The sequence below is a fragment of the Vidua macroura genome, chromosome Z (assembly GCF_024509145.1).
Source record: "Vidua macroura isolate BioBank_ID:100142 chromosome Z, ASM2450914v1, whole genome shotgun sequence".
Classification (NCBI taxonomy): Eukaryota; Metazoa; Chordata; class Aves; order Passeriformes; family Viduidae; genus Vidua; species Vidua macroura.
This window is the reverse complement of record NC_071611.1, coordinates 7,797,722-7,812,698: the sequence shown is the minus strand read 5'-3', so window position 1 is coordinate 7,812,698 and position 14,977 is coordinate 7,797,722. Positions and strand designations below refer to the sequence as shown.

General features: G+C 54.6%; 5 protein-coding genes across 13 annotated transcripts in view; 1 reads left to right on the top strand and 4 right to left on the bottom strand.

Moving 5' to 3' along the window:
* Positions 1 to 14,977, top strand: part of LOC128821686 (ubiquitin-associated protein 2-like) — a 120,411-nt gene that overhangs the window by 94,089 nt on the left and 11,345 nt on the right. The gene's annotated exons all lie outside the window — the stretch shown is intronic.
* LOC128821697 (interferon-like) lies at positions 950 to 2,076 on the bottom strand. The gene has a single exon (XM_054002896.1). It carries the CDS (start codon positions 1,520 to 1,522, stop codon positions 950 to 952), a length of 573 nt encoding a protein of 190 aa, XP_053858871.1. The 5' UTR covers positions 1,523 to 2,076.
* On the bottom strand, positions 3,944 to 5,070 carry LOC128821698 (interferon-like). Its single transcript, XM_054002897.1, has one exon. The coding sequence runs from the start codon at positions 4,514 to 4,516 to the stop codon at positions 3,944 to 3,946; it is 573 nt and encodes a 190-aa protein (XP_053858872.1). The 5' UTR covers positions 4,517 to 5,070.
* Positions 6,938 to 8,652, bottom strand: LOC128821691 (interferon-like). The gene has a single exon (XM_054002889.1). The coding sequence runs from the start codon at positions 7,508 to 7,510 to the stop codon at positions 6,938 to 6,940; it is 573 nt and encodes a 190-aa protein (XP_053858864.1). The 5' UTR covers positions 7,511 to 8,652.
* LOC128821699 (interferon-like) lies at positions 9,935 to 10,726 on the bottom strand. Its single transcript, XM_054002899.1, has one exon. It carries the CDS (start codon positions 10,505 to 10,507, stop codon positions 9,935 to 9,937), a length of 573 nt encoding a protein of 190 aa, XP_053858874.1. The 5' UTR covers positions 10,508 to 10,726.

Sequence of the window (14,977 nt, the reverse complement as noted above, 5' to 3'; positions counted from 1 at the left end):
CCCCCCCGCTAAGTGGAAGAAGGGAAAGGGAAGGGCTGTTTTTACAACGGGAAAAGCAGAAGAGCGTGGGAACCACAGGGCAGTCAATCTGAGCTTCGTTCCAGGCAAGACGATGAGGCTGCTTCTCCGGGACAGAAAAACTCTTAAGAAGGCCTCTGGGAAACAAAGAGGCGATTGGTAACAGGGAGCATGGCATTGCAAAGAGGAAGATGGCCATTCCTGGCAGTTGTGGTGCTTTTCTATGGTTAGGGCTACAGAGCGGTGGTGGATAGGGGCAGAGTGAGCGAGCTTGTGTGCCGGGACTCGTGCAAAGTGCTTGGCCGTGTCCCGCAGGAGATCCTTGTCTGTGAGTGAGAGAGGCCTGGATTGGATGGCTGGAGCAGGATGTGGATAAAGCAGATGAGGTGCAGCGGTGCTCTCCAGCCTTAGCGTGTTTTTCTTTTTGGGATTCTGTGGTGGTGGCCAAAGGCTGGCAGTGTTTTTGCAAAGGCTATGCTGCAGGATCTTGCTTGGTCAGGCGCCATTGAGAAGAGTGGGCAGGGGCTGTTTGGAGGGACTCTTGGAGTAGGTGTTGGGTGAGGCTGGCTTTTGTCTGGCCCAAAGGCTGGTTGCAGTGCTAGAGAGAGGAGAGGCAGTGGCAAGTGTTTTGTCATAGGTCTTTATTTTCAGTGTCATAAATAAGTGAATAAGTAGAAAAATAAATAGGCCAATAAATAGATAGATGAAGAAGCAAACAAATAAATAAATAAATAAATAAGTCTACACAGAAGTGGGGAAGGTCCTTTGTCCACATCAATGGGAGAGGCTGAATCCAAATGGAGACGCGGCGGTTGAAGGCCGCGGGTGCGGAGCGGTTGTTGCAGCCCTGTCTCCGGTGCCAGGTGAGAGGAGGCGTGGGGTTGGAGGTGGGTTTGGGCGGTAGGCGTGGGTTGGAGCGTGGGTGTTTGCGCTAGCGGCGCACGGTGCGTGTGAGGTTGTGGAGGTGCCGCAAAGAGGCACGAGCTTCGAGGCGGACGTGGTCCCAGGCGCAGGCGCTGTGGTTGTGGGCGAGGAGGAAGAGGTGGATGTCCCTGAAGTACTTGTTGATGGCGAGCAGCGGGTTGCGCGGTCCTTTGAAGAGCGGGGCGTTGTCGGGGAGGCATTGCTCGAGGTGGTGGATGTGGTGCTGCAGTTTGTTGAGGAGTTGGTTGCGAGCGTGGCTGGGCCAGTGCTGGCGGGTGCTGTTGGAGCTGAGGGTGTGGAAGAGGTGCTGGAGGATGCGTAGGGCGGTGGCGGCGGCTTGGTGCGGGTGGAGGTTGTCGTGGAGGAGGGTGTCGGGGAAGAAGGGCGGCTCTTGGAGGTGGCAGGGCTGTGTGTGGCTGGGAGCCGTGTCCTGGAGGAGGCGGAGCGCGTCGCCGGGGAAGGTGTCGTCGTGCGTCCAGAGGTGTTGGCAGGCGAGGCTGGTGGCCAGAGCGGTGAGCAGGAGCAGGAGCGGCGGGGCGGCGTGCGGCAGCCGCGGCTGTGTGGCGGTGGGCGCAGCCATGCTGGTTCTGTGGGTGCTGTCGGGTGGTGCTGGGCAGGAGGAGCCTGGTGAGGCTTGCCGGTGCTGCTGGTGGCTGTGCTTGGGGCGCTGGCGGGTGCACGGCTTTGTATGGCAGCAGCTTTCCCTTCATCGCTTTCTGCTTGCTGGGAGTTTCCTGCCGTGCTTTCCAGTCTGTGCTGGTGGCTGTGCTGGTGGTCTCGGGGCAGTGTTTTGTTGGGGTGGCCGTGGTTGGGGATTGTGGTGGCAGCGGTGCGCCGGCGGAGAGTGGCAGTGGTGGGTGAAAGGGGCTGTGAAAGCTCTGGGCCAGAGGCGTCGGGCTCAGGTGCGTTGGAGAGGGCTCTTGGGTGTTCCCTTTTGCTTGCCGAGCCAGCTGCAAGGTCTGTGCTGTGCAACTGAGTCTCTGTTTGCGCCCGAGCATCGTTTCCACCTGCAAAGCCCTGGTGGTGGCTGTGGTCACTTTTCCTTTCACTTTGAGGCTTGCCTTTATTTTCATCTTGGCCACTGTTTTCCTTTTGTGGTTGCAAGGGATGTGCGGTGATGTCAGCGGGCGAGGGCTGGCGTTTTCCCTCCTGCGGTAAATGCCCAGAGGCAGCGGCGGGCTTCAAGGGGCTGTGTGTGCACGTGGGCCTTGGAGGCCCGAGCGTGTCCTTGCAAGGAGGCGCTCCACCGGTTATGTCTGGCTGGAGGGAGCCACAGGGCAGGCAAGGAAGGCTGAGTGAAGAAGTCGGAGAAAGGGAAAGCTTTTGCTGTTACTCTTGCGCTTGGTGCCACGGCTGAGGCAGCCAGAGGGCAAAGGAGGACTGTCCCCCGTGAAAGAAGGTGGTGGTGTGCTTTGGGACTGCTGGAGCCCTTGCCTGGGAGCGTGTGTCCTGTTCAGGGCTCTTGAATTCCCTGAGAGGTGTGGGGTTCTTGGAGGTGATGTCTCTGAAGATGCACAGGGGTCCAGAGGAGGTGACTTGTGAGAAAGGCTGCGGGCGATGGGTTTCTTTGGCTGGAGTAGCATAGCTTGGCCAGTAGTTTCAGATGCCTTTCCAGAAAGGGAAAAAATCTGCGTCACGCCGAAGAGGACTTCTGGGCTGTGCGAAGATGTGCCAAGGGGATGATCGCTCTGGCCTCGTGGAGAAATGCTGGGATTATTATTGCTAGGAGGGGATGGTGGGATTTGAAAGTTCTAGACTTTTGGGTGAAAGAGAGGCTGCGGAGGCGAGCTGCCTTTGTATCCCTGTGTGTTAGTAATCTCCCGGCACAGTGCCCGGGTCGAGATGGGCAAATGCTGGGAGGCCTAGGTGAAGAATGAAGGGCCACGGCGTCCGTAGGTTTGGATGAGGTTTGAGATTTGAGGTCTAGGGAACGTGATTATGTGGAATTGCGTGGGACCCGATGAGATTGATCCGTGAGTCCTGAGAGTAGGGCCAGATGGAGTTGCTAGGCCAGGATGGATCATTTTAGAGCATTGGTGTCTGCCAGTTGAAATCCCCCCCCCGCTAAGTGGAAGAAGGGAAAGGGAAGGGCTGTTTTTACAACGGGAAAAGCAGAAGAGCGTGGGAACCACAGGGCAGTCAATCTGAGCTTCGTTCCAGGCAAGACGATGAGGCTGCTTCTCCGGGACAGAAAAACTCTTAAGAAGGCCTCTGGGAAACAAAGAGGCGATTGGTAACAGGGAGCATGGCATTGCAAAGAGGAAGATGGCCATTCCTGGCAGTTGTGGTGCTTTTCTATGGTTAGGGCTACAGAGCGGTGGTGGATAGGGGCAGAGTGAGCGAGCTTGTGTGCCGGGACTCGTGCAAAGTGCTTGGCCGTGTCCCGCAGGAGATCCTTGTCTGTGAGTGAGAGAGGCCTGGATTGGATGGCTGGAGCAGGATGTGGATAAAGCAGATGAGGTGCAGCGGTGCTCTCCAGCCTTAGCGTGTTTTTCTTTTTGGGATTCTGTGGTGGTGGCCAAAGGCTGGCAGTGGCAAGATCCTATGCTGCAGGATCTTGCTTGGTCAGGCGCCATTGAGAAGAGTGGGCAGGGGCTGTTTGGAGGGACTCTTGGAGTAGGTGTTGGGTGAGGCTGGCTTTTGCCTGGCCCAAAGGCTGGTTGCAGTGCTAGAGAGAGGAGAGGCAGTGGCAAGTGTTTTGTCATAGGTCTTTATTTTCAGTGTCATAAATAAGTGAATAAGTAGAAAAATAAATAGGCCAATAAATAGATAGATGAAGAAGCAAACAAATAAATAAATAAATAAATAAGTCTACACAGAAGTGGGGAAGGTCCTTTGTCCACATCAATGGGAGAGGCTGAATCCAAATGGAGACGCGGCGGTTGAAGGCCGCGGGTGCGGAGCGGTTGTTGCAGCCCTGTCTCCGGTGCCAGGTGAGAGGAGGCGTGGGGTTGGAGGTGGGTTTGGGCGGTAGGCGTGGGTTGGAGCGTGGGTGTTTGCGCTAGCGGCGCACGGTGCGTGTGAGGTTGTGGAGGTGCCGCAAAGAGGCACGAGCTTCGAGGCGGACGTGGTCCCAGGCGCAGGCGCTGTGGTTGTGGGCGAGGAGGAAGAGGTGGATGTCCCTGAAGTACTTGTTGATGGCGAGCAGCGGGTTGCGCGGTCCTTTGAAGAGCGGGGCGTTGTCGGGGAGGCATTGCTCGAGGTGGTGGATGTGGTGCTGCAGTTTGTTGAGGAGTTGGTTGCGAGCGTGGCTGGGCCAGTGCTGGCGGGTGCTGTTGGAGCTGAGGGTGTGGAAGAGGTGCTGGAGGATGCGTAGGGCGGTGGCGGCGGCTTGGTGCGGGTGGAGGTTGTCGTGGAGGAGGGTGTCGGGGAAGAAGGGCGGCTCTTGGAGGTGGCAGGGCTGTGTGTGGCTGGGAGCCGTGTCCTGGAGGAGGCGGAGCGCGTCGCCGGGGAAGGTGTCGTCGTGCGTCCAGAGGTGTTGGCAGGCGAGGCTGGTGGCCAGAGCGGTGAGCAGGAGCAGGAGCGGCGGGGCGGCGTGCGGCAGCCGCGGCTGTGTGGCGGTGGGCGCAGCCATGCTGGTTCTGTGGGTGCTGTCGGGTGGTGCTGGGCAGGAGGAGCCTGGTGAGGCTTGCCGGTGCTGCTGGTGGCTGTGCTTGGGGCGCTGGCGGGTGCACGGCTTTGTATGGCAGCAGCTTTCCCTTCATCGCTTTCTGCTTGCTGGGAGTTTCCTGCCGTGCTTTCCAGTCTGTGCTGGTGGCTGTGCTGGTGGTCTCGGGGCAGTGTTTTGTTGGGGTGGCCGTGGTTGGGGATTGTGGTGGCAGCGGTGCGCCGGCGGAGAGTGGCAGTGGTGGGTGAAAGGGGCTGTGAAAGCTCTGGGCCAGAGGCGTCGGGCTCAGGTGCGTTGGAGAGGGCTCTTGGGTGTTCCCTTTTGCTTGCCGAGCCAGCTGCAAGGTCTGTGCTGTGCAACTGAGTCTCTGTTTGCGCCCGAGCATCGTTTCCACCTGCAAAGCCCTGGTGGTGGCTGTGGTCACTTTTCCTTTCACTTTGAGGCTTGCCTTTATTTTCATCTTGGCCACTGTTTTCCTTTTGTGGTTGCAAGGGATGTGCGGTGATGTCAGCGGGCGAGGGCTGGCGTTTTCCCTCCTGCGGTAAATGCCCAGAGGCAGCGGCGGGCTTCAAGGGGCTGTCTGTGCACGTGGGCCTTGGAGGCCCGAGCGTGTCCTTGCAAGGAGGCGCTCCACCGGTTTTGTCTGGCTGGAGGGAGCCACAGGGCAGGCAAGGAAGGCTGAGTGAAGAAGTCGGAGAAAGGGAAAGCTTTTGCTGTTACTCTTGCGCTTGGTGCCACGGCTGAGGCAGCCAGAGGGCAAAGGAGGACTGTCCCCCGTGAAAGAAGGTGGTGGTGTGCTTTGGGACTGCTGGAGCCCTTGCCTGGGAGCGTGTGTCCTGTTCAGGGCTCTTGAATTCCCTGAGAGGTGTGGGGTTCTTGGAGGTGATGTCTCTGAAGATGCACAGGGGTCCAGAGGAGGTGACTTGTGAGAAAGGCTGCGGGCGATGGGTTTCTTTGGCTGGAGTAGCATAGCTTGGCCAGTAGTTTCAGATGCCTTTCCAGAAAGGGAAAAAATCTGCGTCACGCCGAAGAGGACTTCTGGGCTGTGCGAAGATGTGCCAAGGGGATGATCGCTCTGGCCTCGTGGAGAAATGCTGGGATTATTATTGCTAGGAGGGGATGGTGGGATTTGAAAGTTCTAGACTTTTGGGTGAAAGAGAGGCTGCGGAGGCGAGCTGCCTTTGTATCCCTGTGTGTTAGTAATCTCCCGGCACAGTGCCCGGGTCGAGATGGGCAAATGCTGGGAGGCCTAGGTGAAGAATGAAGGGCCACGGCGTCCGTAGGTTTGGATGAGGTTTGAGATTTGAGGTCTAGGGAACGTGATTATGTGGAATTGCGTGGGACCCGATGAGATTGATCCGTGAGTCCTGAGAGTAGGGCCAGATGGAGTTGCTAGGCCAGGATGGATCATTTTAGAGCATTGGTGTCTGCCAGTTGAAATCCCCCCCCCGCTAAGTGGAAGAAGGGAAAGGGAAGGGCTGTTTTTACAACGGGAAAAGCAGAAGAGCGTGGGAACCACAGGGCAGTCAATCTGAGCTTCGTTCCAGGCAAGACGATGAGGCTGCTTCTCCGGGACAGAAAAACTCTTAAGAAGGCCTCTGGGAAACAAAGAGGCGATTGGTAACAGGGAGCATGGCATTGCAAAGAGGAAGATGGCCATTCCTGGCAGTTGTGGTGCTTTTCTATGGTTAGGGCTACAGAGCGGTGGTGGATAGGGGCAGAGTGAGCGAGCTTGTGTGCCGGGACTCGTGCAAAGTGCTTGGCCGTGTCCCGCAGGAGATCCTTGTCTGTGAGTGAGAGAGGCCTGGATTGGATGGCTGGAGCAGGATGTGGATAAAGCAGATGAGGTGCAGCGGTGCTCTCCAGCCTTAGCGTGTTTTTCTTTTTGGGATTCTGTGGTGGTGGCCAAAGGCTGGCAGTGGCAAGATCCTATGCTGCAGGATCTTGCTTGGTCAGGCGCCATTGAGAAGAGTGGGCAGGGGCTGTTTGGAGGGACTCTTGGAGTAGGTGTTGGGTGAGGCTGGCTTTTGCCTGGCCCAAAGGCTGGTTGCAGTGCTAGAGAGAGGAGAGGCAGTGGCAAGTGTTTTGTCATAGGTCTTTATTTTCAGTGTCATAAATAAGTGAATAAGTAGAAAAATAAATAGGCCAATAAATAGATAGATGAAGAAGCAAACAAATAAATAAATAAATAAATAAGTCTACACAGAAGTGGGGAAGGTCCTTTGTCCACATCAATGGGAGAGGCTGAATCCAAATGGAGACGCGGCGGTTGAAGGCCGCGGGTGCGGAGCGGTTGTTGCAGCCCTGTCTCCGGTGCCAGGTGAGAGGAGGCGTGGGGTTGGAGGTGGGTTTGGGCGGTAGGCGTGGGTTGGAGCGTGGGTGTTTGCGCTAGCGGCGCACGGTGCGTGTGAGGTTGTGGAGGTGCCGTAAAGAGGCACGAGCTTCGAGGCGGACGTGGTCCCAGGCGCAGGCGCTGTGGTTGTGGGCGAGGAGGAAGAGGTGGATGTCCCTGAAGTACTTGTTGATGGCGAGCAGCGGGTTGCGCGGTCCTTTGAAGAGCGGGGCGTTGTCGGGGAGGCATTGCTCGAGGTGGTGGATGTGGTGCTGCAGTTTGTTGAGGAGTTGGTTGCGAGCGTGGCTGGGCCAGTGCTGGCGGGTGCTGTTGGAGCTGAGGGTGTGGAAGAGGTGCTGGAGGATGCGTAGGGCGGTGGCGGCGGCTTGGTGCGGGTGGAGGTTGTCGTGGAGGAGGGTGTCGGGGAAGAAGGGCGGCTCTTGGAGGTGGCAGGGCTGTGTGTGACTGGGAGCCGTGTCCTGGAGGAGGCGGAGCGCGTCGCCGGGGAAGGTGTCGTCGTGCGTCCAGAGGTGTTGGCAGGCGAGGCTGGTGGCCAGAGCGGTGAGCAGGAGCAGGAGCGGCGGGGCGGCGTGCGGCAGCCGCGGCTGTGTGGCGGTGGGCGCAGCCATGCTGGTTCTGTGGGTGCTGTCGGGTGGTGCTGGGCAGGAGGAGCCTGGTGAGGCTTGCCGGTGCTGCTGGTGGCTGTGCTTGGGGCGCTGGCGGGTGCACGGCTTTGTATGGCAGCAGCTTTCCCTTCATCGCTTTCTGCTTGCTGGGAGTTTCCTGCCGTGCTTTCCAGTCTGTGCTGGTGGCTGTGCTGGTGGTCTCGGGGCAGTGTTTTGTTGGGGTGGCCGTGGTTGGGGATTGTGGTGGCAGCGGTGCGCCGGCGGAGAGTGGCAGTGGTGGGTGAAAGGGGCTGTGAAAGCTCTGGGCCAGAGGCGTCGGGCTCAGGTGCGTTGGAGAGGGCTCTTGGGTGTTCCCTTTTGCTTGCCGAGCCAGCTGCAAGGTCTGTGCTGTGCAACTGAGTCTCTGTTTGCGCCCGAGCATCGTTTCCACCTGCAAAGCCCTGGTGGTGGCTGTGGTCACTTTTCCTTTCACTTTGAGGCTTGCCTTTATTTTCATCTTGGCCACTGTTTTCCTTTTGTGGTTGCAAGGGATGTGCGGTGATGTCAGCGGGCGAGGGCTGGCGTTTTCCCTCCTGCGGTAAATGCCCAGAGGCAGCGGCAGGCTTCAAGGGGCTGTCTGTGCACGTGGGCCTTGGAGGCCCGAGCGTGTCCTTGCAAGGAGGCGCTCCACCGGTTATGTCTGGCTGGAGGGAGCCACAGGGCAGGCAAGGAAGGCTGAGTGAAGAAGTCGGAGAAAGGGAAAGCTTTTGCTGTTACTCTTGCGCTTGGTGCCATGGCTGAGGCAGCCAGAGGGCAAAGGAGGACTGTCCCCCGTGAAAGAAGGTGGTGGTGTGCTTTGGGACTGCTGGAGCCCTTGCCTGGGAGCGTGTGTCCTGTTCAGAGCTCCTGAATTCCCTGAGAGGTGTGGGGTTCTTGGAGGTGATGTCTCTGAAGATGCACAGGGGTCCAGAGGAGGTGACTTGTGAGAAAGGCTGCGGGCGATGGGTTTCTTTGGCTGGAGTAGCGTAGCCTGGCCAGTAGTTTCAGATGCCTTTCCAAAAAGGGAAAAAATCTGCGGCACGCCGAAGAGGACTTCTGGGGTGTGCGAAGATGTGCCAAGGGGATGATCGCTCTGGCCTCGTGGAGAAATGCTGGGATTATTATTGCTAGGAGGGGATGGTGGGATTTGAAAGTCCTAGACTTTTGGGTGAAAGAGAGGCTGCGGAGGCGAGCTGCCTTTGTATCCCTGTGTGTTAGTAATCTCCCGGCACAGTGCCCGGGTCGAGATGGGCAAATGCTGGGAGGCCTAGGTGAAGAATGAAGGGCCACGGCCTCCGTAGGTTTGGATGAGGTTTGAGATTTGAGGTCTAGGGAACGTGATTATGTGGAATTGCGTGGGACCCGATGAGATTGATCCGTGAGTCCTGAGAGTAGGGCCAGATGGAGTTGCTAGGCCAGGATGGATCATTTTAGAGCATTGGTGTCTGCCAGTTGAAATCCCCCCCCCCCCGCTAAGTGGAAGAAGGGAAAGGGAAGGGCTGTTTTTACAACGGGAAAAGCAGAAGAGCGTGGGAACCACAGGGCAGTCAATCTGAGCTTCGTTCCAGGCAAGACGATGAGGCTGCTTCTCCGGGACAGAAAAACTCTTAAGAAGGCCTCTGGGAAACAAAGAGGCGATTGGTAACAGGGAGCATGGCATTGCAAAGAGGAAGATGGCCATTCCTGGCAGTTGTGGTGCTTTTCTATGGTTAGGGCTACAGAGCGGTGGTGGATAGGGGCAGAGTGAGCGAGCTTGTGTGCCGGGACTCGTGCAAAGTGCTTGGCCGTGTCCCGCAGGAGATCCTTGTCTGTGAGTGAGAGAGGCCTGGATTGGATGGCTGGAGCAGGATGTGGATAAAGCAGATGAGGTGCAGCGGTGCTCTCCAGCCTTAGCGTGTTTTTCTTTTTGGGATTCTGTGGTGGTGGCCAAAGGCTGGCAGTGGCAAGATCCTATGCTGCAGGATCTTGCTTGGTCAGGCGCCATTGAGAAGAGTGGGCAGGGGCTGTTTGGAGGGACTCTTGGAGTAGGTGTTGGGTGAGGCTGGCTTTTGCCTGGCCCAAAGGCTGGTTGCAGTGCTAGAGAGAGGAGAGGCAGTGGCAAGTGTTTTGTCATAGGTCTTTATTTTCAGTGTCATAAATAAGTGAATAAGTAGAAAAATAAATAGGCCAATAAATAGATAGATGAAGAAGCAAACAAATAAATAAATAAATAAATAAGTCTACACAGAAGTGGGGAAGGTCCTTTGTCCACATCAATGGGAGAGGCTGAATCCAAATGGAGACGCGGCGGTTGAAGGCCGCGGGTGCGGAGCGGTTGTTGCAGCCCTGTCTCCGGTGCCAGGTGAGAGGAGGCGTGGGGTTGGAGGTGGGTTTGGGCGGTAGGCGTGGGTTGGAGCGTGGGTGTTTGCGCTAGCGGCGCACGGTGCGTGTGAGGTTGTGGAGGTGCCGTAAAGAGGCACGAGCTTCGAGGCGGACGTGGTCCCAGGCGCAGGCGCTGTGGTTGTGGGCGAGGAGGAAGAGGTGGATGTCCCTGAAGTACTTGTTGATGGCGAGCAGCGGGTTGCGCGGTCCTTTGAAGAGCGGGGCGTTGTCGGGGAGGCATTGCTCGAGGTGGTGGATGTGGTGCTGCAGTTTGTTGAGGAGTTGGTTGCGAGCGTGGCTGGGCCAGTGCTGGCGGGTGCTGTTGGAGCTGAGGGTGTGGAAGAGGTGCTGGAGGATGCGTAGGGCGGTGGCGGCGGCTTGGTGCGGGTGGAGGTTGTCGTGGAGGAGGGTGTCGGGGAAGAAGGGCGGCTCTTGGAGGTGGCAGGGCTGTGTGTGACTGGGAGCCGTGTCCTGGAGGAGGCGGAGCGCGTCGCCGGGGAAGGTGTCGTCGTGCGTCCAGAGGTGTTGGCAGGCGAGGCTGGTGGCCAGAGCGGTGAGCAGGAGCAGGAGCGGCGGGGCGGCGTGCGGCAGCCGCGGCTGTGTGGCGGTGGGCGCAGCCATGCTGGTTCTGTGGGTGCTGTCGGGTGGTGCTGGGCAGGAGGAGCCTGGTGAGGCTTGCCGGTGCTGCTGGTGGCTGTGCTTGGGGCGCTGGCGGGTGCACGGCTTTGTATGGCAGCAGCTTTCCCTTCATCGCTTTCTGCTTGCTGGGAGTTTCCTGCCGTGCTTTCCAGTCTGTGCTGGTGGCTGTGCTGGTGGTCTCGGGGCAGTGTTTTGTTGGGGTGGCCGTGGCTGGTCATTTTGTTATTAATTCCTTTTTTGTCTTTAGAGTTGGTCTCTTGCGTGTTGGTTGTGGGGGAGTGAAACCCCAAGTTAGTGCCACATCACATATTTGCAATGATGTTGTGGGTTTCTTGTGGTTTTCCTTTCTCTCTGGAGTCATCTCTTATTTCTCTTGTGTTTCGCTGAATTTCCCTTCTTGCCCTTTGCAGGACACTCTGCATCAATTGCACTATCGTATCTTGGACTTTACCCTTTTTTCTGAACCTATATCTGATGCTGGGGAGAGGAAGTAACAGAGTTTTTTGTTTTGAAGTGTGTTGAAATCAATCTCACTTGACTCTTCTGAAGTCAAATATTTTGAAGATTTTTGACGTATTGTTTCCTTACTGATAATTGCCCTGGTTGTATTGTGCCAACTTAGTTCCTAGTGTTGAAAAAAGGAAGTAGTGGTACTGTTAAGTTACCAATATGTAACTGGTAAATTTCTGTTAAGTTGCTGACCTGATTGAGTTGTCCCAGCTTTTAATGCATTAGAGACCATCATTTTATTCTGTAAATTCCAGTTGTGCACCTTAACTGCAGGGGTGTTCAGCACACATCTTCTACTAGTGTGCCTGGAAATTCCTCCCTTGACTGGGGACACACCTCAGTGTTATTGCTTGAGGCAGAACAAAAGGCATTGGATTAATTGCATTGTTCTCTAGTTTGTTATTAATCTGGCTTTTAAAGGATTGGTGTAATAGAGCACTGTACAAGTAGTTACAACTGTCTGTAATGTATCATAGATAATTCTGATCAAAATTCTTTGATTATTGTCATGATGAATTTTAATCATTTGTTTTTCCCATATAAATATATGTTCTGTATAAATGTGTAAATAAATATGTCCATTACAGGACAAATTTGTATAAAGGCTCAATTACACCTATATAATTCTTTAGCGATTAACCATTTACCTATTGTGGGACTAGGATTGTATTAAGCTGCCTCCAGATTTCTCCTTGAAGGAGTTTAGCAAGCAAGGAGATATTTTCTGAACCTCAGTGGAAAGCCTTCCCTGATAAATGTTGTCAAAAGCTTCCATTCTGCCTGGGACACTTCCCAAGTCTTTTTATAATTCTCCATTAGGTTTTTCTGGTTTTTTACCTCTGCTTGTTTTCTTTGTATTCGTATGAATAAATTCTTTCTTTTTAGCCTTTGATGGAGTTGTAAAATGGTTTATTTCTCAGGAACCTCAGGAGCTCATTAAGTCATTAAGTTGAAGTGGTGGCTCTGGGTCTAAGCACCTAGGCATTGAATGTTGATGAAGTTTCTGCAGTCTCTTGCAGTTTGATTTTCATTGTGATGGAGTTTAAGAAGTCTCCTCTAAGCTGTTGCTTTTGAGCAATAAAGGATTTTTTAAAATTAATTATCTGTTTTGCCCTGGATATCCCAAGTGCAGTGTGACACTGAGAGGAGGTGGTAACAGAAGAGCCTGCTCATGGCCTTGTCCAGTGATGCTTTCAGATATGTCCCCAGGAACGGATATCACTCAATCTCTCTAATCCCTATTCTGGTGTTGTATCACCAGAATACAAAAAATGACACAAATGCATTTCTTCTTTCATGTTTGAATTCCCTGTATTCCAGCTTGTGTCATTACCACCGCTCCTGTTTTTGTCTGAGAGTGATTTAGTTCCTTCAGCTGCCTCAGAAAAGACAGAACCAACGAGGTCCTCATTCCTGACATCACAGGGTACTTCGAGATAGGAGCATCAGGAGGTCAGTGGTACAATGAAGTTTCATCTTGAGGGGTCCTGCTGTGTACCTGAATATATAGGAGAGCTGGTGGAAAAGCTCACCAAGCCACTCCCCGTAATTTACAAGCAGTCCTGGCTAACAAAGGAGGCCCCAGGTACCTGGAGTTTGGCCAGTGTAATGCTTACCTTCAGGAAGGGTCAGAAGTAGAATCCAGGGAGCTACAGCCTGTCCTGTCAGCCTGACCTCAGTGCTGAGGAAGCTCATGGAGATCTTCTTGAGTGCCCATCACATGGCACCTACAGAAGATTCAGGGGATCAGGCCCAGCCAGCATGAGTTTGTCAAAGGCATAACTGACTGTCTCCTTCTGTAACACAGTGACCCTCTTAGTGGACGAGGGAAAGCCCAGAAATGTTGACTTCCTGGACTCTAGAAAAGTCTTTAACACTGTATCCCATAGAATTCTCCTGGAGACAGCAGCTGCTTGTGGCTTAGATGCTCTGTTCTCTGAGTTAAAAACTGGCTGCTGGCCTGGCCCAGAGAGTGCTACCGCTACTTGCAGCAGGCAGCTGGTCCCTAGTGGTGTCCCAGGGCTCTGTACTGTACTGTTTTTTATCTTTATTGATGATCTGAGTGAGAGAATCAAGAGCTCCTTTAGTCAATTTGAGGACAACACCAAGCTGGGTGTGGGTGCTGATCTGCTGGAGGGCAGGAAGGCTCTGCAGAGGGATCTGCACAGGCTGGATCCACGGGCCAGGGCCAGCTGTGTGAGGTTCAACAAGGCCAAGTGCTGGGTCCTGCCTCTGGGTCACAGCAACCCGCTGCAGCTCCAGGCTGGGACAGCGTGGCTGGAGAGCTGCTGAATGGGAAAGGACCTGGAGGTGCTGGTTTTCAGTGGCTGAACACGAGCTGGAGTGTGCCCAGGTGGCCAGGAAGGCCAATGGCACCGGGCTTGTGTCAGCAATAGTGTGGCCAGCAGGAGCAGGGCAGTGGCCATCCCCCTGTGCTGGGGGCACTGGTGAGGCCACAGCTGGAATCTTGTGTTCAGCTTTGTTTCCTCACAGCAAGAAGGACATTGAGGTGCTGGAGCGTGTCCAGAAAAGGAAATGGAGCTGGGGAAGGGTCTATAGAGTGAGTTATATGAGGATCAGCTGAGGGAACTGGGTGAGTTTAGTGTGGGAAAAAGGAGGCTCGGGGGAACCTTATCACACTCTACAATGATCTAAAAGAAGGTTATAACCATGTGGGAATTGGCTTTTTCTCCGAGCAACTAGCAATAGGAAAGGAAAATGGACTCAAGCTGTGCCAGTGGAGGTTCAGGTTGGATATTAGGGAAAATTTCTTCACTGAAGGAATGGTCAAGCATTGGAACAGGCTCCCTGGGGAAGTGGTGGAGTCACCACTGCTGGAAGTGTACAAAAATTGAGTAGATGTGGCACTTCATGATATGGCTTAATGGTATTTGGTCAAAGGCTGGGCTTGATGATCTTGGAGGTCTTTTCCAACCTTAGTGATTCTATGATTCTGTATTTGGTCCTCTTGTTTTTTCACTCAGCTAAACGGGAAGCAATCAGTTGTGTTTGCAAGGGGCAGTATCCTTGCAGTGATGCATGGTGGAGGTTTGTCCCATGCAGGAGGAGGCTGGAGCTGCTGACCTGGGGAGATACTTCTGGTTTGATAGCTGGAGGGTGAAGGAGCAGCTGGTGCTGGTGATGTGTGGGCAGTTCCCTTCATGGGGAATGTTGTGCTGGTTGGGTTGGACCATATCGAGTGGGGGTGTTTGGATGATGGATCTCTTTGCTTGCTAATGATGTGTTGGGGTGAAGAAGGACAAAGATAATGTGCTCTGTGTGCTGCAGCAGGTCCTCATAGCCACTGGGATGAAAGCACAGGCAGGAGCATCCTGGACCAGTTGTGGTGGCTGTAGCAGAGCAGTGAGCAGTTCTGGACATCTCCTGTGGGTTTTGTGTCTTCTTGGTGTTTCTTGGGTGGAGTTGGTAGCACTGGGGTTCTGTTCCTTGTCCAAATCTCTGCAGACCTTTATGGATCCCCTCCTTGATTCTTTGAGGTGCACCTTGTCTATGCCACCCTGTTTCTTCCAAAGCAGTGCTGTGGCATTGCAGAATGGTTGTTTGTGGTGGGATGATGGTTTGGAGGTGGCTTTCAAGTCTTGGCATTACTGGAGGGTCTGGAAGGCAGAGTGAGGTGGTAGAAGAGGAGGAAGTGTGCAGGGCAGGCATCATGCCATTTGGGGCAATGGGTGCCCCAGTGGTCTGGCAGCTGTAAGAGATGCCTGGGGCCTGCAGGACCACCATTCCCTGAGAGCATGCTATCCATAGCCTTTGACCCAGGCAGGAGGCATTGGCAAGATGGGCTGCAGGACAGAGACTCATCCCCTCACAGCCTGAGGGAACTGTGTCTTTCCATGTCAGGTATAAGCATGGAGCACAATGACCAAAGCTTGGCTTTTTCATTCTCTTTTGTTTTTACAAAAAGTCTTTATTTCTAACAAA

Bases quoted from the DNA above. Each gene is read 5' to 3' on its own strand.
- LOC128821697 (XM_054002896.1), bottom strand. From the start codon at position 1,522: ATGGCTGCGCCCACCGCCACACAGCCGCGGCTGCCGCACGCCGCCCCG.
- LOC128821698 (XM_054002897.1), bottom strand. From the start codon at position 4,516: ATGGCTGCGCCCACCGCCACACAGCCGCGGCTGCCGCACGCCGCCCCG.
- LOC128821691 (XM_054002889.1), bottom strand. From the start codon at position 7,510: ATGGCTGCGCCCACCGCCACACAGCCGCGGCTGCCGCACGCCGCCCCG.
- LOC128821699 (XM_054002899.1), bottom strand. From the start codon at position 10,507: ATGGCTGCGCCCACCGCCACACAGCCGCGGCTGCCGCACGCCGCCCCG.